Genomic DNA, 24,924 nt, shown 5'->3' with positions numbered 1-24,924 from the left:
CCAGTCAGACTTGTTCATTTTATGTTGCACATGTGACCTCCATACCCTTATTTCCGTGCCAAGGAAGGGAAGGTGGATCTACAGATCTCCCTGCCAACTGCCTTCTCTTTTGTTTTTCCCTCCTGTGCCATTGTCATGACCCACATGTCTAAAACCTGGGCCCACAAGGCTCCTGGGGGGGTCAATGCTCCACCCAACAGCTTAATGGCATCAGCTAGAAAGCTCCACCTCTGGGCCCTGATTGGTGGAACACCCGAGGTCTTGATTGGCCTGTTCCCCCCCTACTTAAGCCAGAAGGAGGAACAGGAAGTTATCTGTATAATTGGGCTCCACCCTGATCACCGAGTGCTAACCGCTCCTGTCTCCTGATCCTTAACAGGCCTGATAACGGACTCTCAGTTCCTGACCTCAGCTCCTGAACCCCATTCTGACACAGGAATCCGGTCCCCTGTCCTACACTAACCCCTAGGCCCAGCCACCTATGTCCTGGATCTGACAGGAGTTTCATCATTTACATGCCAAGCCCTTTGGGGGCCGGGACCCATGGCTTAAGGTCATTGATAAAACGCCTTGCACATTTTGGGTGCCAAACAATATTTAACAGTGTTGAATTGAATACTGAATTAATGGAGATATCCTATCTCCTAGAACTGGAAGGGACCTTGAAAGGTCATACGAGTCCAGCCCCCTGCCTTCACTAGCAGGACCAAGTACTGATTTTGCCCCAGATCCCTAAGTGGCCCCCTCAAGGATTGAACTCGCAACCCTGGGTTTAGCAGGCCACTGCTCAAACCACTGAGCTATCCCTCCCCAATAATTAAGAATCTTAAATAATTATTAAGAACAGCCTACTTGTTACATATAAATGATCACAGCTGGTACCTATGGACATTTAACCCAAAAGGGTAAAATTTATCCAACATCTAAAAAAAAATAAAGTTCTTAGTACAAAAATCACATCATGGAAGCCTTTAATAAAATAAAAATAGACCTTATTTATTGAATAAAATAACAGAATACATGATCCAGGTACAGCACCAAATACAAATAAGTTCTTTCACTGGGCAGATATACATACATGCTGGCACGAAAAACACACACAACAGATTAGATATAGTTACACATACACTTTTCCGCATTACTGACCTGCTGACAATGTAGAAGTCAAATGGTAGGTCTCACTGATCATCCAGTCCTATGCTGGCTGTGACTACCTTATGTCAAAATACACTTCGCTCCACAATTATTCAGTCATTCCATGGATAAGTGTAACCCCAGGTAAATGCACCCTGCTCCCCACCCCTTTATTTTCATTTAAATATAGCAGAAAGGCCCAACATTTAAGCTAGTCCAAAAAAATGTGAACAACGTCCTGATCATAAGAATCTACAAGCACCTCAAATGTGAGGACTTCAGCACTGATTGCAGTCTAAATTCACAGCTACTTGAACTGCCAGGTCAACCATTCATTCTAACACCAGGGACCAAATGCTGCTCTCATCAGGGGTAAAGCCAGCGTAACTCCATTGACTGTGAATGGAGTTACTCTGGTTACACAGGGGTAAATCTAAAGTGGAATTTTGTCCCGGGTTTCTTTACCATTGCAGATGGGCATGTCATGCACTCCTTCCCTCTGCTCTGCCATGAAATGCCCTTTTCATTCCCTTGATTGGAGATGTGGTACCACACCAGAACTGGAGCCCCACTGGGAGTGAAGAGGGACAGCATGATATGCATGTCAAATGCGACCAGGAGCTCCAAAAGGAGATATGGCCACTTCTACAATATCACTCGAAACATGATCATATGGCCAAGGCAGTTAGTACAAACAAAACCATTTTCCCCCTCTTCTGAGCCAGCAGCGAGCTGCTAATATTCAGAGAGCAAATAATCCCGTGTTATCCAAGTGCTCTGCAAAGTTGTATTGAATCTATATTGTGTTCTGTGCAAGAGTGCCCACTGAGCCAACCCCTGGAGCTGTATAGTGTCGCATCAACTCGGCTGACAACAGAAAGAGCTTTTAAATGGAGGTGGGGAAGAGGGGACAGACTACAAGTTATCGCTCCCAACAGTACATGTCCCATTAGCAATAATTCTGACATTAGTATTTCACATGGTGTGAGTGGGGGGGGGGGGGGGGGGGGAGTTGATGCAGTGCTGAGGTTAACTTGAACTGCCACTTCTACCTGGGGAAATGGAGAAGAGACACCCCTCAGTGATCAATCAGGACTGCCTAGAGGCCAAGAGCAGCATATGTGGATGGGTGGGAGTGGCAGGGGGAGCGACACCCACATTAGTGTTCCATTTGATGTAATAATCCTTACGCTGGCTGGCTGGCAGAAAAGGAGAGCCCTGCTGATAACAGGAGGTAGTGGCTATCAATTGCTGCCAACGTTCCATCAAGCAGAAGGCAAAGCCATGAAGCCAAGAGAAACCGTTCCCCGAGACTCCAGCATGCAACGATGCTGGGTAGAAAAGGTGCAGCCCAATGATTCTGCGTGTCAGTAATGAAATCAGACACCAGAGTAAGTTCTATATACAATGATCTTTTCCATTGCACTCTTGCCATATGTAGTGTGCACGTCAGGCTCTATTCCCCGGTGCAGTTCCATGAAACCGGGGCCTGCTGATCCTGATCTCGCTCACACTGATCTCAGGGCAGTTACTTGAACTTTACACCAAAGCAAGCAACATCAGGGTCAGGTCCTTGGTCTTAAAGGGACACTCCAGCAACTGGCAACTCAAGAGTGTCCCCTAAGTAAACAGTAATAAGCCCTCACTGGCTGCTGGGCTTGCTATGACCTTCAGCAGGAAGGCTGCAGATGGAGCAGGTTTTGCTTTGCAGCTGCAGCCACTCCGATGACGTGAGTGGCAGTGAATGTGTAAAGGAGCATAAGATATAGCCACCTGAAGCTAAAAAAAAAAGCTACACCACCACATGACTGGCTTGACAATCTTGCAGGAAGACACCAGGCTTGGGCACACGGGTGTAGAGGTCTCGACAACATATGCACCCTGTGCTGAACCAAATGCAATTTCTATACTGCGGCTGCATTGCGGGGAAAGAGGCTACTTACGTAGCCTCCGTACAATAGGAGGGACCTGGAGGCAGTTTATGTATTGGAGCTCATCTCCAGATAGCTTCTCATCCTGGCATTTGGTCTTCTCTCAAAAGAGGTCAAACACCAAAGAACTGTAAGCCCCGCTGTTCTCCAGTGTCAGAAACAAGATGCTAGCATGCCAAATTTGCCTGTATTTCCTCAAGTTCAGTTCAAACCAATCACAGTGTTCCTTGCTGAAACCAGGGCTGGCTCTCGGACCAGATGGGACCGGTTCCTAGAATCTGTTGGCTGCACTGAGGCTGCAGAGAGAGCAGGGTATCTGCAGGGTGGGAGAGGGGATCTCTAAAGGAAAGGTGTGCCCCCGGGAGGACACACTGAGGCTTTGAAGGAGAGGTAAGAGAGAGCGGAAAAGAAGCTTGGCCCACGCCAGGGGTTGGAGAGGTGCCAATATGCATTGTTTTGGTCAGGCTGTTTTCAAGGAGATCTGAACTTAATCTGTGAAGGGTTTGTTTGCTTCAGGAAACAACCTGAGTAACAGGAGCTGATGAAGGAAGTGAACTCTCATTTAATGAAAACATCTGTGTTAGGAATGTACAGGGAGAGAGAAGCACAGAAAATGTAGGTCCACAATTGCTTCCTAAACATCTCCCTAAGGGCTCCTGGAGACACAAGCAGCTTTTGAAGAAACAGCAAAAAACACAATAACCCCATTTACTAGAGTACCCTTTAAAACCAATCCTTGGTATTGCCGCAGCATAAATTGACACCTTCCAGTAAAGCCCTCGGGGTCAGGTAGTCACAACCCAACCTCTCGGGTGCAGCAGGACCTGCCAGCCATGTTTTGGAATTGCCATAAAAAAAAAAAAAGCACACAGACTCCATTTCCAGGCTGTAGAGGCTAGCGGGTAGGCCCTGCTAGTTACCTAAGTCAGCCACTTTGCAGCCAAGGGGAAATCAAACCCTGCTCCTGTTCTAATGAAATGAAATGCTCCAGGCATTGTACAGACTGATCTTTCCATTGCTACACTCGTCCAAGAGCTCAGAGGTTTTGGATGGTTTAGAGACAGCATCAACCCTCCCTTCAGACCATTCATATTACAGCACAGGGCTTTGGGAACAAACCTCTGTCGATCACCTGCTGAAAGTTTGGCTTCCAATCTTCTATTTCAAGATGAATATACATTGGCCCTACCTGCCCCATCCTAGTTCAGCCCAATGCCCTTTCAGACTGGGCTTACTTTTAGACATGAGATTAACAAACAATCCTGCTGGGGTCTTGGCAGCGCCTTTAAAAATCGATGTAAAAAACTAAATTACAAAAAACAATCACTACAAAGTAGTCCTGGATGGGTCTGTGTGGGACGCTATTTGATTTCCAGCCGTCACTTTACGAACACTCCCTTCATTAGTGCTTTCATTCAGATGTTGAGTGATGCCTTCCTCTTATGCTAACCAGAAGGAAGAGATTTTTAAATCAAACCCTGCATCCAGGTCCAAGATCGCTTACTCTAGTCCTTTGGTCATTGACAAACTGTTACAAGCCACATGAATGAGAGCTATGGTGTCGTGTCAAGCCACTCCTTACCAAAGCATGACCATGACAAAGCTTTAAACAGCTTATCGCTGTCTAGAGATCCAGTGTGAAGTAAAGGGAAATGAATGAAAGAGGAACACGAAAGAGACAGCTCCCTTCCCTCGCTAATCAAACCAAGTGGGTAAAACAGATAACGCTTCTTCCTACCTAGCAAGTAGTGGGACCTCCACTTAACTAGCTGGAGAACAAAGGATAGATCCAGCAGGGGAAGAGAAGAGGAACGCAGGTTCATTATAACAATGTGCCTTCGGTTCTCGGCGTCATGATTCAGCATTTGCGCGATCAGTGATTTATAACAAACAGTGAGGTAGGGGCGTAGCTATGTGGGTGTAAACACAAGACATCCCTTGTAGGCGGGGTGCGTTCCAGGGGGAAGAGAAGTGAGCTTAAAGAAGTACCGGCAAGGGGACGTCCCTGTCCCGTGCCGCCTTTTTTTTTTTTTTTTTGATTGAAGAAAAGGTGTAAAGGAAAGTGGGCTCCTAGTTCAAGAATAAAATAACTGCCTCAGCAGTTAAGTACCTTGGAGCCCCCAGACACCCTCCCAGCCTGTTCCGTGGGTACCTTGTTCCTAATGCTTTCGATAACCCCATATCCCTTATACAGAGTCTACGATGGGGGGGGGGGGGGGGGAATCATAACTAAACTTAAATCAGGGATTTAGCACAATCCCCCAATTCCTCTCTGAAACCCAAACACACAGACTTGCCTTATCCCACACTACCTACAATGGACGGAGCCGGAGATGGGGTGTGGTAGGGGGATCTAGGCTGAAAAAGGCCCTCACAGACGGGTTTGTAACGTGGCTTCCAGTAAACGTTGCCATCTAATGCTCATGTGTTTGGCTCCTCAAGCTAGAGAGCGCTCTACCCACTGAGGCCCGGCTTACCCACAGTGAGTGTTAGACCGGGCTGTGACGGTCAGCCTGCCAGGGCAGCGCATACAAGAGATTCTCTCTCCTTGTGCAGTTTCCTGCTCCCTTTTCCCCTTGCTGTCACTGTAATTTTCCAGGTTCTACAGCTCTTAGGGAGGAGGGCTCTAATGTGTCACTCACTGGCTGGAATTGCTGTGTTGCCATGAATTAAAGTGCTGGAAAAAAAAAAAGAATTGGCACCAGAAAAGACTCGGAGATTCTCTTTTTCTGGGCAGAGGGGAGTTTGGGAAGGGTAGCGGTACCCTTGCTTGTGAAGCAGTCATCTAGATCCCTGAACGAGCCCAAAGGTTTCTTCCCTCCCCTTGGTACTCTATAGTCTAGAGCATGTCCACTTCAAACTGCAGTACCTTGGCACCTGTAGGTATGTCATCTTAATCTGCCAGAAGGATCCCGGTGGAGCGAAGGAAGGCACTCCATCCCAACCAGGGGCCGCAAGTCATCTCTGCAGGGCTCCCAGACCCAAGCAATGAGACCCCCGAAGTGGGAACCGCACGCTATGAGGAGAGGGAAAGGGAATCAGGGTCCTGTCTTTTCTGGTTGTGCACTGACCCTCACTTCTCCTGGACAAATGCCTTTAAAGAGAAGGAAGGGAGATTCGCTGCCATGACCCTGATGAAAACCCCGTGAGCTGCCAAGAGGTTACACGGCGTTGCTGGGGTGGAGCGGGAGAAGGAAAAGGGGTCAGTGTACCAAGGCATTGGTGGTGTTGGAAATGGGGGGGGTGGCCAGAGCCCAAAGGGACTCATAGGTGCCCACCACAAACCCCGCAAAGCCCAGGACGCTGATCAGGATGTCTTTGGCGATGGTGACAGGGTGGAGGCCGTCGGAGTAATAGGTGGTGATCTCCAGCAGGGGAGGGATGACGAGGGCGAGAGCACTGCTGCTCACGGAGCCCACCAGAGAGATGACGATGTCCAGGCGGGGGATCAGGATTGCCAGGAGGCCTGGGGGCGGGAGAGAGAGAGAGAAACACAGGGCTGTTAGTACTGGCACCTGCAGAGAGACCGCTCTCCTCTGAGCAGGTGGGAACAGACAGGCCACCACAACGTAAGGTGAATGAGGCAGCAGGGGGTCTGTGTTTGGCCCCCTGGATTATATCTCCCTCTGCCCACCAATCAAAGCAAGCTTTGCTGGAAGCCAGCAGCCTGGGTGTCTCTTCCCGCCCCCCCCCCCCCCCCCCCCGACTGTTAAAGTGACAACACACGTCTAGGATACAGAACGACCCAATCCAGGCACAACCTCCCCCACGCCCGAGGCAGCATTGTAGCTTTTCAGGGGCTGGTCTTCCTGAATGGCCCCTTGGCACTCGGTATTGAGAAGCCATTTGGAGCTTCACCTTGCCCCAGCGTGCACACAAGATTGGCTAGAGAGACTGTGACCAGATTGGGGGGGGAGGAGGGGCTCTTCCTCCAGGAGTGCACTAGGGTGCCATGGAGATCCATCGTGCACAGGGATTCGGCACCATCGCTCCTGGACTCGCATATCATTAAATGAGTCATGGGGCTGCACCCAGAAATCCCCATGGTGGCAGCTTCGCTCCGGGAATCAGTCAGGTTCACAGTCCCAAGAACCGTGGCCATTATCTTTTCCCAGAAGAACAGTGACATGGCCACGCCCTCTCCCCTTCAGTCCAGGGAGCAGGGGGTCCCCTCGGTGGCCACCAGACTGAGGCGTCGGGTTTGAGCGGGAATCAGAAGGGTGTCGTGCTCCCAGCTGGCTAGGCCACAGAAAGGCCAGCAGCCCAAGGGGTGAGTGTCTCCTTGCAATGGGGAATGCTGCTCTTCAGCAGAGGGTAGGTTCCTTCAGAGCAACAGGATGTGTCGGACAGCAGCCCTGGACAAAGGAATAAACCACAGAGCTGCAAGCCTCATCAGCTGTCTCAGGACTCCCTGGACCAGGCTGGGCATCCAGGGGCAAGTTATTTTAGAGTTTAAGCTTAGGCCCCCTCCCCATCCCCCATGGGTTCTGCTGCCTCTGCGGGAAAGTGGAAGGGAAGATAGGGGCTAGATCATTAGTGCACAGGGCGATGGAGGTGGGAGGGGTGACCCAGCGCTCTCACCAGTCAAACGTTTACACCTTCAAGGGCCCCTATGGAACAGAGGCCCACTGGCTGGGGTGAAGCAAGGCACTGATGTGGAAAGCAGACGGCGCGGCCCACTGCACAGGAGGAGTTCAATTGCTGTTCGGAAAAGGCATTTTGAAGTGAGAGCCAGTAATGGCACCATAGCAATAGGACGAGGCTACTCTCAGAGCTTCAGTTTTATGAGGCGGCGGCTCATTTAACTTATTTCTATAGGGCCCATGATTGCGGCAGTGAGACACCCACTGACACCCACTTATAGACAGCCGGCGCGGCCCCGGAGAACAAGAGCTAAAACACAGCTTGTTGTCAAAGGCCTGGGTCTTTAGCATCGTGCCCTGGAGGTCTGCTGGACTCTGGCTCCAACAGGCTACAGAGGGGAGTGAGCCGATAGCTGAGAAAGCCGGGCACACACAGGGCCGGACAGCCAGGGTCCCCCAACCAATCTTAACAGCAGTGACAGGAAGCCGAGCTAGGCACTAACAAGCCTTGGGCCAGTCTGGGCCTTTACAAACCTGGCAAGGCCTTGGACTGCAGTATGTGCTTACAGCAGGTGAGCAGCTGCATGCTGCACCCGCTGCACAGCGACACCAAGGCCTTTGTTGTTCTGTGCACAAACAGAGCTTTTCTAGCTAGTCCAGAGTCACGTGTTCCCCCACCCCCCCACCCCGCCAAGTAAGGGCCCAATTTTCAAAATCAAGGGGTTAAACTCAGATCTACGTGCCCAGCGTCAGGTGCTCACGCTTCACATTAGGGCCAACACCAGAAGGGTTGGCTGAGTAACAGATGCTCAAATCGATGGTTGTGGGGACCATAAGAGCAATAAAGAGGATTTTCAAGGGACACTGATCTCTTAGGGCAGAGGAAGGGTTAAATAGGCATGACCTGCTGCGTGTAAGGAACACCACGAAATCCACGGCCTTCGTAGCATTCCAACTGCCAACAAGCACTGTGGTCATTGGCAACGATCAAGGCAATATGGATCAAGAACATGATGCTTTAAAAAGGGAACTTGGTCCATTAGAGGGGGAATTTTTATACTAGAACGTAAAAGAAAAACAAGCAGGTTCCTTGGCCAGGCGTTTTCTCTATTCGCCAACGTGTGTGTCTCCGATATTGTGTTGAAACAACAGCTCTCTCCTTAATCCCCCAGCCAAGTCACAGTCCTGAATTAGTGGAACCACGCTCTTGTTAAGGAAGGTAATTGTGGTGTCACACGTGGAATGGCAACTTCAACCCTTCCCACCTCAGGGCTTGGATGGTAGTTAGAAACGTGCAGACGTTCGCCACACGTGTCCCATTTTCATAAGGAACCTCCTGACTTGAACAGCTAGCAGTGAAGGGAATTTACTGCAGTTCTGCCTTTGCCATTAGAGGATGCCTCTCCTGGTCATCTTCAGACAGCCATGAATGAGGGTCACAGCTCCAATTCAGCCCTCACTTAGAAGATAGGAAATGTGTGTGCAAAGAAGAGGGAGGAGTGGAGGGTGACACCACAGAGGCTGAGGCAGGGGGGTGGCGGGGAGACCACCACAGAGCAGGAAAAAACGTCAAAGGCAGCAGAGGAAGCGGGACAGCACTGCCTCTGACTTTACCACTTAACACGCTGAGTTGGTTAAACAATGACCTCCATGATAATGACCCGAAACCCGGATCCTGCTGCCGGGCCAATGCCTTTCGGTTCTTTGTTAACAGAATCTGTAAAGTATTACAGGCCCCACTGAACGCTATCTGCAGTCCCAGCATTCCTGCACAATTCACATTCTTCACCCGGACAGTAACTGCCCAGAAAAAAAAGAAACTTAGCATCCTGCTCTACCCAAAAGGGTGTAAATTAAAACAGAGGTCGGTGCCCATCTTCTGGCACCAGTGCTGAAGGGCCCTCATCACAACGAAGAAAGGAGCACGCGATGCCACGTCAGTCAGGGTGACAGCCAATAGACTCCACTTCCAGAAACAGAAGGTGTTCCCGACACTCAGTTCCAACGGAAGGGCCCACCAGCCACATGCTGTCATGAGACTCCTCACATCCATCTCCGCCTCTCCCCACTTTCCCAGCGTCTCAGGCCACTCTTCCCCTCGGCTTCAATGCTTACAGAAAATACTTACCCTGGTTTAACTGCCCCTAATGATTTCCATTACTGAAGTTGCATGTTGGGCCCTGGGTGTGACATGCTCTGCTACACAGAAACGGAGAGAGAAACTCCAAGCTACTTGGGGGATGTTCTCTCAGCCTCCAGCCACATTAGCCTGGGTGTATGGAGCTTCGTTTTTTGTAATCCTAAACAGAATGATGAACTTACAACACCGAAGAGAGACGGCCCAGTGGTTAGGACACTAGTCTGGGACACTAGAGAGCGGAGTATAATCTTCTGCTCCGCCACAGATGTCCTGTGTGGCCTTGGGCAAGTCACTTAGCTTTATAATGCCTCAGCTTCCCATCTGTAAAATGGCAATACCACCACTTCCCTACCTCACAGGGCTGTTGTGAAGATTAGTGCCTTAAAGCCTGAGGCACTCCAACACTACAGTAGTGGGGCCGGATAAGTATCACAGACAGCAGTTCAATAAAATAAATCAATTAAAAAAAAATTGCTGTAAGGGCCAAGCCCCAAACAGCCGACTTATTAGGAAAGGAAAAGACAAGGTGGGTAGCTCTCCAGCCCTCTTCAGCTCTGGTGCTCAATGGCATTGTTAGGGCTTTTCAGTGACACAAAATCCTAAGAAGGAAGGCAACCGGATTCTGCACAACAAAAAGATTCTCGGCAATGAAAGTAGGGCACTTCAAAGCATAATCACCACAGAGAAAAGGAAATTGGTTGATTGCTTTGAAAACACGGCCTGTCAAAAAAAATACTGTCTGCTACCCACTCAGGGGAGGGGGGAGATCCAACTCCTAGAGCCCAGGATATAGAAAAAACAAACATGGCATTTTTGCACCCAGAGCTTATTTGTTTTAATATGGGTCACCAGAAAACGGATCTCTTGTGCAACGGAACAAGAAACGTGCTTGGAAAGAAACGTGGCGCTGTTCAGCTTGCATCACAGCGCCCCCAACACCAAGGTCTTCAGTCATGGGGTCATTCTGCCAATACAGCCGCGGGGTGAGGGGCAGCAGGGTAAGATGGCAACTCAACTCTATTACAGCCACTGGAGCCGAAGGTTCTGACAGCCTGGGAGTCTGCATCACATTTGGTGGCTATGTGACCGTCAGAAAGCAAAGTACAGAGCCACCGATGCAGCAACTCGCTTAGGTGAGCGCCTCTGACAGAGCTTTCTAATCATGTCACAAGATCAGGGCCTTGAAAGTAACAGCCATCTAATTCCACAGCACGAACAAGCCTGGCTGGTTAGCTAAAGACTGGCCACGGTGAAACCTCAGGGAGGGCCGAGGGGTTGCAACAGAAATCTGTTCTCTATCGAGTTTTGCTGGAATTAAAGACAATGTGTCAACACAGGCGGCAACTCCTGAGTTAAGGCCAACTTGTCTTTCCGTGGCCCCACCGTGCTTAGACAGTTCAGGACCTTCTTTAGCATAGGGTTTTGCAGATGTGTGCTGCTGTCAGTCTCTGAGTAAGGTTACAGCAGCATGAGACCAACTGGATGCAGAGCTCACCCTACCCCTTTCCACTGTAAATATGACCTGAGGAGAAAACCAATCCGGTGTGTGCTCTTGCCTGTCTTTGGAGCATAGGAAAAAGGGGCGAGGAAGTAGTCTTAGGGTTTGTCTATCCCTTACAGCACTGAGCTGCGGTGGCACTTAGTAAAGGCGCTATCTTTGCGGACAGGAGAGCTTCTCCCGTCAGCGTAGGTACTCCACCTCCCCAAGAGCCGGTAGCTATGGTGACAGGAGAAGCCCTCCCGTCAACATCGCGCGGTCTACACCAGGAGTTCGGTCGGTATAAATGCATCACTCAGGGTTGTGGATTTTCCACACCCCTGAGCAATGCGGTTATCCCAACATACATCTGTAGTGTAGCCCAGGGCTTGGTGTCAAGTCCGGTCTTCCCTGTTCTGCTGCAAGTCTTCCTGGAAAGACCAGGAGCACCGGAGCTGAAAGTTGTCTCAGGCTGATCTGAGGCACAGAGGACTATGGCTCTTACGGTTTGGAGCAAATAGCCACAACCGACGCCACCTGCTGGAAGAAGCAGAGTAGACACCAGGGTTCTGGCACATTACGTTCAACGAGGCGATGCGTCTTTTTGCATGCCAGGTGACAGGAGCCAGCCCGCCAGAAGGCATGCAGTACCTAGCAAAGGAGACCGCACGTTCACGGATTAAGAAGCAGCGAGGCTAGGAGAGATGATCACAATCAAGCCAGCAAGCAGCTCACCCTAGAGTGCTGGAGTGAGAGATTCCTGCTACAGCCTGTTCATAATGCAGCATCCTCTAACGCCAATAGGGGGCACCTCTGAGCAATTCATGAACTTGTAGCATTCCTGTAACTTTTCCCTATATTACTACCACAGCTCTGTCTGCCTGGAGTCCTCTGGTTTGCTCTAGACAAACATCTGGGCATTGAACTTTAGTGTCACCTGCTCATCTAAAGCTAGTCAATTAGCCTCTATAAGCAGGTTGCTGCTTGCACAAGATAGCCACAGATGATTGCCCTCAGTTACAGGGAGTAGTTCCCACTGAAGTCAACAGGAATTGTAGCCACATAATTGATGGCAGATGCAGCCTCTCAAAATTTACAATCCTTTTCACCTCAAGTCAAACCACCTTGTCAGGAAGGTTGGTCAGTGTCAACGGCAAGATTAGAACTCAGGTCTTGGGCTCCCAGGCCTCAGAAGCAGGCTCAGCAAGTGGCCCAAACGCGACACCGGACAGAGTGATCGTACTGAGATACTGGCCACTACATAGAAGCAGATATTTCACTGGCCCTGAGCCACTTCCAGGAACAGGCGGCCATCTTGCCACGCAACAGAGCGAAGGAAGCCTGGATCACTTACAAAGCTCCGTAAAAAAAGAGGCTTCACCTCTTGACAAAAAGCTCCCAACTCCAATGGGGGCAGTTTAAGCGGGGGGCTGCCCTGTTCCACTGCTTAACTCAAGTATGACACTTGCTCAGTTCTGGCTCAAGTTACGGGTGTGAGCGGGATGGGAGGGAGGGAGGGAGGCTGAGGGATAACAGGAGCCACACACTCTTGCACCTCATTTTCCTCTCACCTCTCCCTCCCCCTTCCCCCAGTCAAAATAATCCCCCCGTCTCCTGGCGCCACAGGGCACAACCCTACAGAGACAACTCACAGGACAAGCAGAGTAACTTCTTCGATTGCGGTGGCTCAAAGTAACAAGATTAACCCCCCCCGAACAAGCAGCAAAAGTAAATCACCAGTTGCAGTTCTTCAGCCTCAGGGGACAACCGTTGTGCTTTCCACAGATATGAATACAAAGGGCTTTTAACTGTGTAGGTTTTGAAGTGCTAAGCTAAAACAAATCCAAATTGCGCCCTCTTTTGTGACGCAGGCTTGGTCCAAGGCCATGAGATCATTCCAATTAATATTCATGCAAACCACTTAATGGCTTTTATCCTCTCTGAGAACCCCTGCGATCTCTCACTCATTCCGCTCCGAGTGCGCAAACCCAGCAGGAATATGTGCGACAAAGGAATCCATGCCCGGCCCCCTTAGCACCTCTGGGATGATCCTTTAACCCTTTGTTCTTTCCCAGCCTCTTGACGTATCCACACGGTTCCGGCCCTGGATTCACTCCAGCCTATTCCACTTAGCTGCTTGAAACCGTCAACTCCGGGTGTCTCTCGGATCTGGAGAGTCCACATCCTGCGGCACTACTAGAGCGGTAATGGTGGGGAAGTGTCCCCTGGCACTGGGGGAGTGCTCTGCCGAGAATCTCTGTTCTAGCACTGTCTCCTATAGTAAAGAGCCCGCAGTACAGGAAGGCAGAAGGGTCTGTTTTTTGTGCACACCCCCACCTTATTTCATCTATTCTGTCCCACTCTGGCACTCCAGATGCTGGCAAATTCCTGTCCTCTTATCCTTCTGAATGAGGGTTCTAATCTTTCCAGTATTATCCTTAGTTCAAAGCAGAGCGGAGAACACCACACCCGCCTTGCTCTCTTTTTAATTCCATTTTCTGCTAGCTACATCTCTTTTCAAACTCAGGGAGGAAAGAATAAGTCACTAGAGAATAAAAAAGCCCACGCACTTATTAGCCAGATGGACAATGGGTCTAAGGCAGGGGTTCTCAAACTGGGGGTCGGGGCCCCTCAGGGGGTCACAAAGTTATTATGTGGGGGGTTGCGAGCTGTCAGCCTCCACCCCAAACCCCACTTCACCTCCAGCATTTGTGGTAGTGTTAAATATTTTTAAAATGTTTTTAATTTAGAAGGGGGGGGTGGAGATGCAGAGTTTTGCTTTCAAAACAGAGTCCACAGAATGCAAAAGAAAGAGGCCTGGTGAAGTAGGTCAGTTATATATGAAAGTGTGGTTGGCCGATTTAACATGCTCCCGCTCCCTATCTTGCCCCCTCCCATCCAGCTACTGTATTAGCCAGCAACTTCTGAGCCACTGGGGGAGGTTGCCCGTTTGTGAGCTGCCGACAAGCCTTAAAGCAAGGAAGAGCAGCTAGAAACCGCCTGCAGAGGGTGTAACTGTCAAATACGAACGCACATGAGCCCTACATAAGCGGACAGGGAAGGCTCTGCAGTGTGTACTCCGTGCACCAGGAGGTTTGCCCCACGCTTTGCATTCTGAACGGGATTTCATCGCCCAACAACCGGCACTTTGGGAATGAGTCCCTGATAAGTGACCTAACACGGGCAAGCATTGTGCAAGTTTCCTACGTGCTGCTCCGACACACAGACCACCTGCAGCTCCTACTCCGGGTGCATGCAGAGCCAAGCAGGACAGCCTCTGACTAGAGGCAGGGAAGGGATAGATGCTGGGCAAGTCCTAACCAGCAATACTTCTGATCCCATGCCACGGGCTCTCCTGGGCAGAGTCTAACAATTGTGCCGAGGGGTGTCAGACTGCGTGGAGGAGGCGAGCGTCCAGTAAGCAATGGGGGAAGATTCAAGGATACAATGCCAATACTTTCACAAGGGTTCCCACAGTGCTGGCACCCCATCCCCTCCCTAGAAGGTGAGCAAACCAAACGGGTTTGGCTCCTACTCACATGTCACGCAGACGAGGCACGTCCTGAGGAGCAGGTTGACCCACAGCGCCCAGCGCTCCGGCACCTGGGAAACAGCCCCGGGCACAATGATTTCCGCAGGGACGTAGAACTGCAGCGCGTAGGTGAAGAAGATCCCAGTGGAGTAGAGCAGCTTGACAGACTGGTACAGCCTGCAAAGGGAACAGGGAGAAATCCAGTCACCTCCACTCACACCCCAGCTCCCTGCCTCAAGGGCAGATTTAAGATAAAGCAAAATAAAAGTAACTCTGCGACAAGAGTGAATTTAGAAGGGAGAGAGAACTGGGCTTAATCCCCATGTCTGTGAAGCCAGCCCCGCAATCCATGGATAAGGGGTAAGTGAGCATCTCATTCGCAAGACAGGGCAGCTCACGCCCTAAGCCCACAGCTGAAAGGCACTTGCTCTGGCCAGACAGCTCTGTATCCACGAGGAGAGAGATCTCAGTGTGGGCTGGTGCCCTAGGAGTCGACAGGACCGGAGTTAAAGGACGAGCATTTTGAGTGCTCTGACCCCGCCCCAACCATCGGGAAGGTACAAAGGGCCAGACTGACACAGGTATTTAGGTGCTTAAAGATGCAGCCGGGTGCCTGGGGGAATTTACAAAATTGCCAAAGGGAAGTGCCTGCCATTGAAAACAATGGGAATTTGGCACCTAACCTACTTTGGAAAATCCCACTAGATGCCTCACTGCATCGCTGGGCCCCTAAATACCTTTGGCTTCTGGGGAAGCTCCTCAGACCACATGTTCAGCCCCTGGCTTAAAGCAGGCTGCTGCTAGCCAGTTCCAGGGCTCTGCCGCTTGCAGATGAGTCTTCTCCCACTGCTCAGAAAGGGGGTCATTTCATATCCTAGTCAGGGTGGGTCATGGGGGCCAGGGTTTCGAACTTGTGAGCTCATGCACACACAGCATGACACTGTCCACTAAGCTCCTGCCGAATGGAGTCCCAAGGCCTTCGCTCAGCTACAAAACGGGCACTGTCCCAGCAGCGCAAGCTCCCCGACCACCTTCCCCAGGCAGACCTGCAGGTGCCACCTTTAAGGAATGCAGGAGGCTAATCTTTACGAGGGCACTAACCACTGGGGCACCTGGCCACCCATCCACCAGGAAATGGGCAGAGACCACAGGTCGTCTCACAGAGGAGCCGGCTGATCAGACGTCAGTTACCACCAGCAACCAACGCTGGCTGTGAGCCAGTGAGCTAGAATTACAGACGTTGTCTCTTATTACCTGTTCCCTGGGCGCTCTCTCATCCCTACCTTTGCTAGCAAAATTTGGGTTCTTTGCCGGAGGAAGAAAAAGCTACTTTTCGCCTCGCTCTGCAGCGAGCCCGATTTTACTCTGTGCCTTAATATAAAAAGATCAAGGCTACCTTCAAAGCGGTTTATCAGCTTTCGACATGAATATTTCACAGTTTTTGATTACTGCCTCCCTCCCCGCCCCAGCTAGGGGGAAGGACTGCCCTGCAAGGATTAGCACGGGCTTAGGAAGTTAAACGCAATGCGGACGTCACCACCGCCTGAACTTTAACCTGCTCGATTAAAAAAAACAACGACTATTTTTGGAGCTCGGCGCAGAGGGTTTGGGGGAAGAGACTGTTAAAATAGCAGTGCTGGGCAGGTTGTGTGTCCTGGTCGAGACCCTAGCTAAGTCCCCAAGTCAGCAGGGGTCTCGCTAAGTACTCCTAATACAGTGACAGACATGAAGCTCTCAACTGCCGCAAACCTGGCATTGCTGCTCAGCATCCCACTAATGCTGCGTTACCCAAACTTACATTCCTCCATCGATGTAGCCCACCGACTTCTGAGGAATAAACCATTCTGCGTCTGAGCACGTGCTCCATGGACAGATGTTCATCAGCCACCTTAACTTGGCATTTCCACACTTAACAGAAAGTTAGTTTTTACCCTCATTTAGGATCTTGAGTTTGTTTTTTGTAATACTTCCAAGTTATCGATACTTATTTACAACTTGATCCAAGTGTTGTGTCTGGAAATTAATTGATGTCTGCACAATGCTATGACAATATTAAGTGTTTCGTATTATTAGCTCTGCTCGCAAGGTGTAGAGGATTCCATTTCCCCAGAGACTGTACTGTCCACATCTTCACCTCCACAAAAGCCCACTTATCAGCGATCCCTCGGGGTCAAGGATGATCTTTCACTGGTTTTATTTTTCATGGGATGGGGCAATTGCCCTTTAAGGGGAAAAGAAAGCAATGTTCCTTTAAGGATGAGGCATGCTGGGAGTTTTCTGCAAGGTATAAAGCCCAACTTTTGAGAGGGCCCAATCTGATGTAGACTCCAAGGTCCCGCAGGGGCCTGGCACATAGTTCAGAATCTGGATTTTTCTGCCCAACGTTTTGGTCATTTTGGTCTATAATAAAACCAAAGTTTATTAGAAGTTGCAAACAGCCTGAAGTGTGTCCAGAAGACACTGCACCACTCTTCCTCTGCCAGTGAGTAGAACTGGAAGTAAGAGCTGCTTCCTTTTTTCAGCTTCTCAAACCTGCCACCCCCGAGTTTGGAAACAGCCACTGATGTTTTAGAAAGTGGATGATGCTGCAAAGAGGAAGGATGGTCTTGTGATTAAGGCACTGCAGAGAGCTGGGTTAAATTCTTAGCTCTGTCAGATTCCTTGCGAGACTTTGGGCAAGCTACTTTGTTCCTCTGCCCTTCAGTTCACCATCTGTAAAAATGGGGATAGTAATATTTCCGCTCTCCTACCCTGTGTCTTGCCTGTTTGGACTGTAAACTCTCTGGGGTGATGACTGTCTTTCTACTGCACCTAGCAGAATGTTTCACTTTTAGACACCAGAAGTTGGAGTCACTCTGCATCCTAGTAAAAGATCGTCCTCCCAGGAAGAGGGGCCCACTTAAATCCCCCCCTAAAACCACCTTCCTGAGTGGCGGAGGAACATCAGCAAGTCGAGACAAAAAGGGAGTTACACAACATGCCTTCTCCTGGACTTAGACTGGCAAATGTTAAACCTCAAACAGTTTCAAAAGCCTCACATCTGTGCGCCTCATTGAATCAATTACCACAGCCTCCACATTCCAAACAAGTTGCAAAACACAGCCCATAGCGGCTAGCAGACAGCACTGGGCTTTTAATTAGTTCCTGCTCTCCTGCTCCCCGCTACCTTAGTTCCTCAGAGTCCTTTGAAACCTGCCTTTGACAAAAGAGAGAAGGTAGCTCTGTTGCTGGAGTCAAGTATCAGGGGGTAGCCGTGTTAGTCTGTATCTACAAAAACAACAAGGAGTCTGGTGGCACCTTAAAGACTAACAGATTTATTTGGGCATAAGCTTTCGTGGGTAAAAACCTCACTTCTTCGGATGCATAGAGTGAAAGTTACAGATGCAGGCATTATATACTGACACATGCAGCAGCCGCACCTTTGCCAAGCAAATTTGTTTTTAATCTCATTCTCTATGACCAGGCTAAGGTGTGAAAAACTGGGATGGGGGTAATAGGTGCCTATATAAGACAAAGCCCCTAATATTGGGACGTCTGGTCACCCTAAACAAGGCACTCCCCAATATCAGCCTATTAGGAATTTAATCTAAACAAAAACTGGCTATTTGGTAAAGCGTGAGGCTGCCTATTGACACCCGTCAGAATGCCACACACAAGCCATTCCTGCAAGCACCCTGCTTGAATTGTATGTGTTGCCCTTGATTAATGAATGAAGTGTGTGTTGGACTGAAACGCACAATGCAAGCCCAGTAAAAACACCTGGCATTTCTCATCCCCAAAGTGCTTTAAACCCCATTACTTCTCACAGGAAAGACAGGGAAACTAAGGCAGCAAAATTAAATGATTTACCCTGTTTACAACCTGTCTCCCACTCACACCTTTCCCGGTAACTGTGGGGCAGTCTGGTCCAAAGGGGTAGAGATAGATATCTATCTTTGCAGCAGGATTGGAGCCTGATAGACACCCTCCTCTGTATTGCGTGTGATGAATCAGAAAGTCCAGCAAGGTTTCCACTTACAAAGGAAGACGCAGAGCAGAGGGGTACAGTATCCCAAGAAAAGAGGCAAAAGTAGCACTTAACCAGTACCAGACTGGAGCCCGGAGGGAAAAGCTCTGTGATCTAAGCACCCGCTCTGGAGCTGTAGGTTCAAGGCCCACCAGAACCAAGCTTAGTCCTTATACAGATGCAATTTAGTGCCTGTGTTTTGGAGACCACCTTTACATTAAAGCTCCTATGGCACTTTTCATAATGGAAGAGGTTTCCCTTGGTGACTTTGGCCAAAACCTCCCCTCCCCGATATGCTACACTCCACACCTGGCACTGCCTGCATGTCTCTGATGCATGTCACAACTTATGGTTCCTTTGGGATAGAAAGTGCTGTGTTCATATTAACCCTCCCGCCCCTGCACCCATGTGTGATGGAAACCAGTTGCGGGTTCCATGGTAGTAGAACGTCTGTGCTACTCTTACAAGTACAGTGGAAAGACCAGGACAGTCAGAGCCAAATCTCTTCAGAAATGGCAGAGACATTCACTTTCGCTCTCCTGCCACAGAGGAAGTGACAGCAGACACGGGACAGGGCAAAGGTTGCAGGGCCACACCACAGGCCAAGTGGTATCCTGAGATGCTGCTCTGGACAGCAGTCGAGTGTGGTCAAGCTACTCATCCCCTCAGCAGCCCCGCACTAAGAGCTATTACATCCACCGATTCCCTTTCTGCAGCACGTGAAATGCGAGCGCCCCACACGCAGAACGCAAGAACGGCCACACTGGGTCAGACCAATGGTCCATCTAGGCCAGGATCCTGCCTTCCAAGTTGCTGGTGCTAGAGAGGCAACGAACACAAAAGGGCAATTTAGCGAGTGATCCGGCCTGTTGTACAGTGCCAGCTCCTGGCAGTTAGAAGTTTAGGGACACCCAGAACATGGGGCTGCATCCCCGGCCACCTTGGCTAATAGCCACTGATGGACCTATCCTCCATGAACTCATCTCATTCTTTTTTTCTTTCTTAAGCTATAGTTTGGCCGTCACAACATCCTCTGACAATGAGTTCCACAGGCTGGCTGTGCGCTGTGGGAAGTACGTCCTTATGTTAGTTTTAAACTGCTGCCTATTAAGGTCACCTGGTGACCCCTAGTTCTTGTGTTACGGGAAGTGGTAACTAGCATTGACTGGAGACTCACCAGCAGTCGGGCAGATTGAGAGTAATGCTGGCCTGGATGCTGGCTCCAAATCGCAGGTATCCCAAGGTCCCCAGGCTGATGTACAAGATGGTGACTATGGCCATTCCCACATACAGGATCATCGGGAAGTGCCGGGGATTCTTCATTTTATTTTCCAGGGGGAGCACCTGGGAGGAGGAGGAAAAAAAAACCAAACTGAATTCATTTCCCTCCCCTTCACCTCCATGGGTTCGGAGTCTAGCGCGCCACCTCTGAGCAGGCATCTTCCTGGACGGGGCTGGCTGAGGAAGCCTCTTTGGGTCTGTGCCCCGTAGTCAGAGGAAACCCTAAGCAGCAGTGAGGAGCAGCCATGACACACAGCTGACTGTTGCGGTTTAGCCATTTACCAACAGTGCAGCAGCTGGACAGGACGAGATGCTCCCTAGTCCACGGGGAACCTCCCCCACCTACGCCATGTTGCAATAAGACCCAAGGAAAAGGAGCAGGGAATCATGTGACTGCAGAGACTAACCAAGTCGCTACGCTGCAGAGGAGTTAAGGAATTGGGAAGGTAACAGTAGGGTGAATTACAAGGCCCAGGGGTGGATTACATGGTCTAAGATTCTGGCATGAAGTACCCAGGCTCCTAGGAATCACATGGTCAAATCCTAATGGGGTCAGCTCATCCCTTCAACCTTCCAAAAGAAAAGGAGAGTGCCACGCAACGTACCATAGCACCGAAAGCCCTGCCGCTATCTCCTCTGTGCGGTTAGACACCCATGCCATTTTCCCTCCCCTTAAATCCTGCTATTGGGCAAGATTTCCCCTGTTGCATGCTGTATCAGCTGGTCGCCACGCTCCACTCCAGAGGGGGAGCATCATCATCATCCCCGTGTCCAACCCAGTCTCCCTGCACTGCTGGCTCTCAGAGAACTACTGGCTGGGATTGCCGGGGGTGGGGAAGAATTCTATCACATGGGTGGGACTAGTCTATACCGGGATGATAAAGTTATACTTTAGTTTGTCCTACATCTAGAACTGTTAACTGCCTTCACTATCACTGTGAATCCTGTAGGTTTCCATTCCCCCCCTTCACAATAAACGGTTTCAAGAAACCCCCCTTCTCCCCTTAATAGATCAAAGGAAACCCCCTCTCACATTCTTCCTCATTCCTTAAGACTAATTGGCTTTACCATGTCATCTCCTGCTGAAAATACCAGCACTGCATCCCTGTAAGTTATACATGAACTTCACTCAGGATGTACCAGAATGCCATTCAACTCATGTACTTTCTCTGTCATGCCCCGTCTGCTATTCTCATGCTTGGGCCACAGGTAATGTAGCTGCTGAAGGAGTTGTGTAGGAGTTAGGAGGTGTCAGGTTTTATTTACAGGAAGCTACTAAGCCTTCCCTACTTTGTAAACACAGAGCTGATCGCATTCCCCAATCATTTCAACCAGAAGGTGATGGATTAACAAAAGCACAGGTTTAAGCTATTTCAACTTTTCCATGAAATACTGAAAAACAATGAAGCTGCAATGCCTCAGAGGAATTGTAGTTTGGGTGCCTTATGCTCCCATTCTCCTCAAAGGGCTGGGCTTGCTAGCAGGACTACATCTCCCATGATGCTTCATCCCCTTTTGGAGAAGGGAATTCATGATAGAAGTCACTGACTTTATGCAAAGAAGAGTCCAGGCAGCGAGCCCATCCTATACAAGAGAATGGGAGCACAGAGCCCCCAAAGTGCACCATTTTGAATCGAAATATTTCAGGTTTTGTGCATTTGGCTTTCAACAACATATCGAAGTTTTCCATGGAAATCAGACACTTTTTGAACAATTTCATTCCACTGAAAATGCAATTTTTTGTAAACTGCTGAGACGAACAATTTTCAAGAAACCCTAGTAATCAAGAGTAACGTGGCAGACAAAGACGATACTTTTCTGGGAGCATGGCAGGAGTGCATTGTGAAGTTCGCAGCATGTTGCTTTACCTCTACTCAAGCCTATGGTCACTGTGCTTAAGAACGGCCATACTGGGTCAGACCAATGGTCCATCTACCCCAGTACCCTATCCATGACAGTGGCCAGTGCCAGATGGTTCTGGCAGTTGGTTAAGGACAACCCAGAGCATGGGATTGAGTCCCTGACCATCTTGGCTAATAGCCATTGATGGAGCTATCCTCCATGAACTTATCCAATTCTTCTTTGGACTCTATATACTTTTGGCCTTTACAACATCCCTCGGCAAAGAGTTCCACAGGTTGACAGTGCATTGTGAGAAGTAGTACATCCTTATATTTGTTTTAAACCTGCTGCTTACTAATTTCATCGGATGACCCTTAGTTCTTGTGTTATGTGAAGGGTTAAACAACACTCCCTTGTTCACTTTCTCCACACCAGTCATGCTTTCATAGACTTCAGTCATATCCCCCGCCCCTTTACTTGTCTATTTGCTTAGCTGTTGTCCGTCTTTTTAGTTTTTCCTCATATGGAAGCTGTTCCATACTCCTAATCATTTTCATTGCCCTTCTCTGCAGCCTTTCCAATTCTAATAGATCTTTTTTTGATATGGGTCAAACAGAACTGTACCCAGTATTCAAGGTGTAGGCACACCATGGATTTATATAGTGGCATTATGTATTTTCTGTTTTATTATCTAGCCTTTTCCTAATGATTCCTACCATTGTTAGACTTTTAGACTGCTGCCGCACACTGAGCGGATGCAGGGTCGACGAGAGGGGGAGAAGCCGGTACAAATTACCGGGACCCGGCGGTCCGGAAGGAGCCCCGTGGTCCAGAAGGGGCCCCGGGGCCCGGCTTCGTCAGCCCTGTTTAGCCGGTCCGCCCTTGCTGGGGGGCCTGAAAAAATTTTTTCACCGGGGCCCAAACCCGCTCTCAGTGGCCCTGAGCGGATGCTTTCAGGGAACTCTCCACGATGACTAAACAATTGCTTTCTTGAATATTAACAGCTCATTTAGACCCCAGCATTTTGTATGTATAGTTGGGATTAGGTTTTCCAACACATTTACTTTGTACTTAACCCTGAATTTCATCAGTCATTTTGTTACCCAGTTTCGTTAGACCCCTTTGTAACTTCACAGTAGGCTACGGGCTTAACTATCTTGAGTAATTTTGTATCATCTGCAAATTTTGCCACCTCACTGTTCACCCCTTTTCCAGATCATTTATGAATATATGTTAAACAGCACAGGTCCTAAGGACAGATCTTTGGGGGACCCCACTATTTATCTCTTTGTGACAACTGGCCATTTATTCCTACCCTTAGTTTCTTATCTTTTAACCAGATACTGATCCATGAGAGGACCTTCCCTCTTATCCCATGACTGCTCATTTTGCTTAAGAGCCTCTGGTAAGGGACCTTGTCAAAGGCTTTCTTAAAGTCCAATTTCCTTTTCCCACTAGATCACCCTTGTTACAAGTTTGTTGACATCCTCAAAGAATTGTCATAGATTTGTAAAGTGAAATCTTGCCTCACCAAAGCCGTGTTGCCTGTTCCCCGATAAATCATGTTCATCTGCGGGTCTAATAATTCTGTTCTTTACTATAGTTTCAACCAATTTGCCAAAGTTTGGTTTTCCAGCCTCTAATTGCCAGGATTGGAGCCTTTTTCAAAAATAGGTATAACATTAGCTATCATCCAGTCATCTAGTAGAGACGGATTTAAGCAATAGGCTACATACTACCATTAGTACAGTAGTTTTGCAATTTCATATTGGAGTTCCCTTCAGAACTCTTGGGTGAATCCCATCTGGTCCTGGGGACTTGCTGCTGTTTAACTGATCAATTTGTTCCAAAACCTCCTCTACAGACATCTCAGTCTGGGAGAGTTCCTCAGGTCTGTCACCTAAAATGAATGGCTCAGGTGTGGGGATCTCCCCCACGTCCTCTGCCGTGAAAACGGATGCAAAGAATTCATTGAGCTTCTCCACAATAGCCTGGTTTTCCTTGAGGGCTCCTTTAGCACCTCAATCGTCCAGTGGCCCCAGAGGCTATTTGGCAGGTTTCCTGCTTCTGATGGACTTACATTTTTTCTATTAGTATTTGTGTCCTGAGCTAGCTGCTCTTCAAATTCTTTCTTGGCCAGTCTTATTCTTTTACAGTTGATTTGTCAGTGGTGCTTTTGGGTTTTTAAATATAGATTTCTGTGAGCTCCTTCGCTAGCTGCTATATGTCTTCGACTCCGGTGGTTTGGAAAGAGGGCGCACCAACAGGTCACAGAAGCACAGCGGTTGGAGCAGAGGACTGAGAGAAGCAAACTAAGCCAAAGAAAAAGCTTTTATTCCCACCGCCCTATGCTTGCTTTACAGTTCTGTGCAGTCAATACTCTGGTATCTTAGACAAGAACTAGATAAGTTCCTGGAGGACAGGTCCATCAATGGCTATTAGCCAAGATGGTCAGGGATGCAACCCTATGCTCTGGGTGTCCTGAGCCTGATTGTCAGAAGCTGGGAGTGGACAACAGGGGATGGATCACGCGATGATTGCCTGTTCTGTTCATTCCCTCTGAAGACCAGTGCTTTGGCCACTGTCGGAAGACAGGAGACTGGGCTAGATGGACCACTGGTCTGACCCAATGTGGCCGTTCTTATGTTCTTAATGGACTTGGTGCTTCCAGCTCATGTGTTTACGCAGCCAGGTAACACAAAGAAATGAAAACAGCTGTTCTCTTAGAAAGGGAACTCTGGGAAATAGCCTATGATGTTTAACCAAGATAATAAAAGTGCTCCACCCACCCACTTCCTCCTCTTTACTATCCGCATGCTGCTCTATTTACAGCACCTACTAGGAAGTAGACAAACATAATTGGCACCGCCGGAAATTGAACCGAAACCGCTGCAAGATACCAGGCTACTCAAGTGGAGGGAATAGACCAAGCATTCCAATCTTCACGTCACTTTGTCTTTTCTCTCTCCAGCAAGGCAGCTTTAAAACCCAACCCGGT

At 49.2% G+C, this 24,924-nt stretch overlaps 1 protein-coding gene across 5 annotated transcripts in view; it reads right to left on the bottom strand.

Moving 5' to 3' along the window:
* Positions 1 to 975: 975 nt before the first annotated feature.
* The window catches only part of LOC101933334 (proton-coupled amino acid transporter 1), a 42,772-nt gene continuing 18,823 nt past the window's right edge, over positions 976 to 24,924 (bottom strand). For 3 of the 5 annotated variants that reach the window (XM_042850978.2, XM_042850980.2, XM_042850977.2), the window contains 4 exons: positions 19,981 to 20,147; positions 14,805 to 14,974; positions 6,278 to 6,531; positions 976 to 6,159 (listed from right to left, as the gene is read on the bottom strand). In XM_042850978.2, the coding sequence (XP_042706912.2) occupies positions 6,139 to 6,159; positions 6,278 to 6,531; positions 14,805 to 14,974; positions 19,981 to 20,147 (612 nt within the window). In that variant the 3' untranslated portion in view covers positions 976 to 6,138. Of the gene's footprint in view, positions 6,160 to 6,277; positions 6,532 to 14,804; positions 14,975 to 16,677; positions 17,198 to 17,233; positions 17,510 to 19,980; positions 20,148 to 24,924 lie in introns of those variants that run through there. The other 2 variants (XM_042850982.2, XM_024103718.3) reach the window with 2 other exon arrangements.

Source organism: Chrysemys picta, chromosome 8, assembly GCF_011386835.1.
Source record: "Chrysemys picta bellii isolate R12L10 chromosome 8, ASM1138683v2, whole genome shotgun sequence".
Lineage (NCBI taxonomy): Eukaryota > Metazoa > Chordata > Testudines > Emydidae > Chrysemys > Chrysemys picta.
The sequence above is the reverse complement of the archived record's forward strand: the minus strand, read 5'-3'. Positions and strand labels throughout refer to the sequence as shown.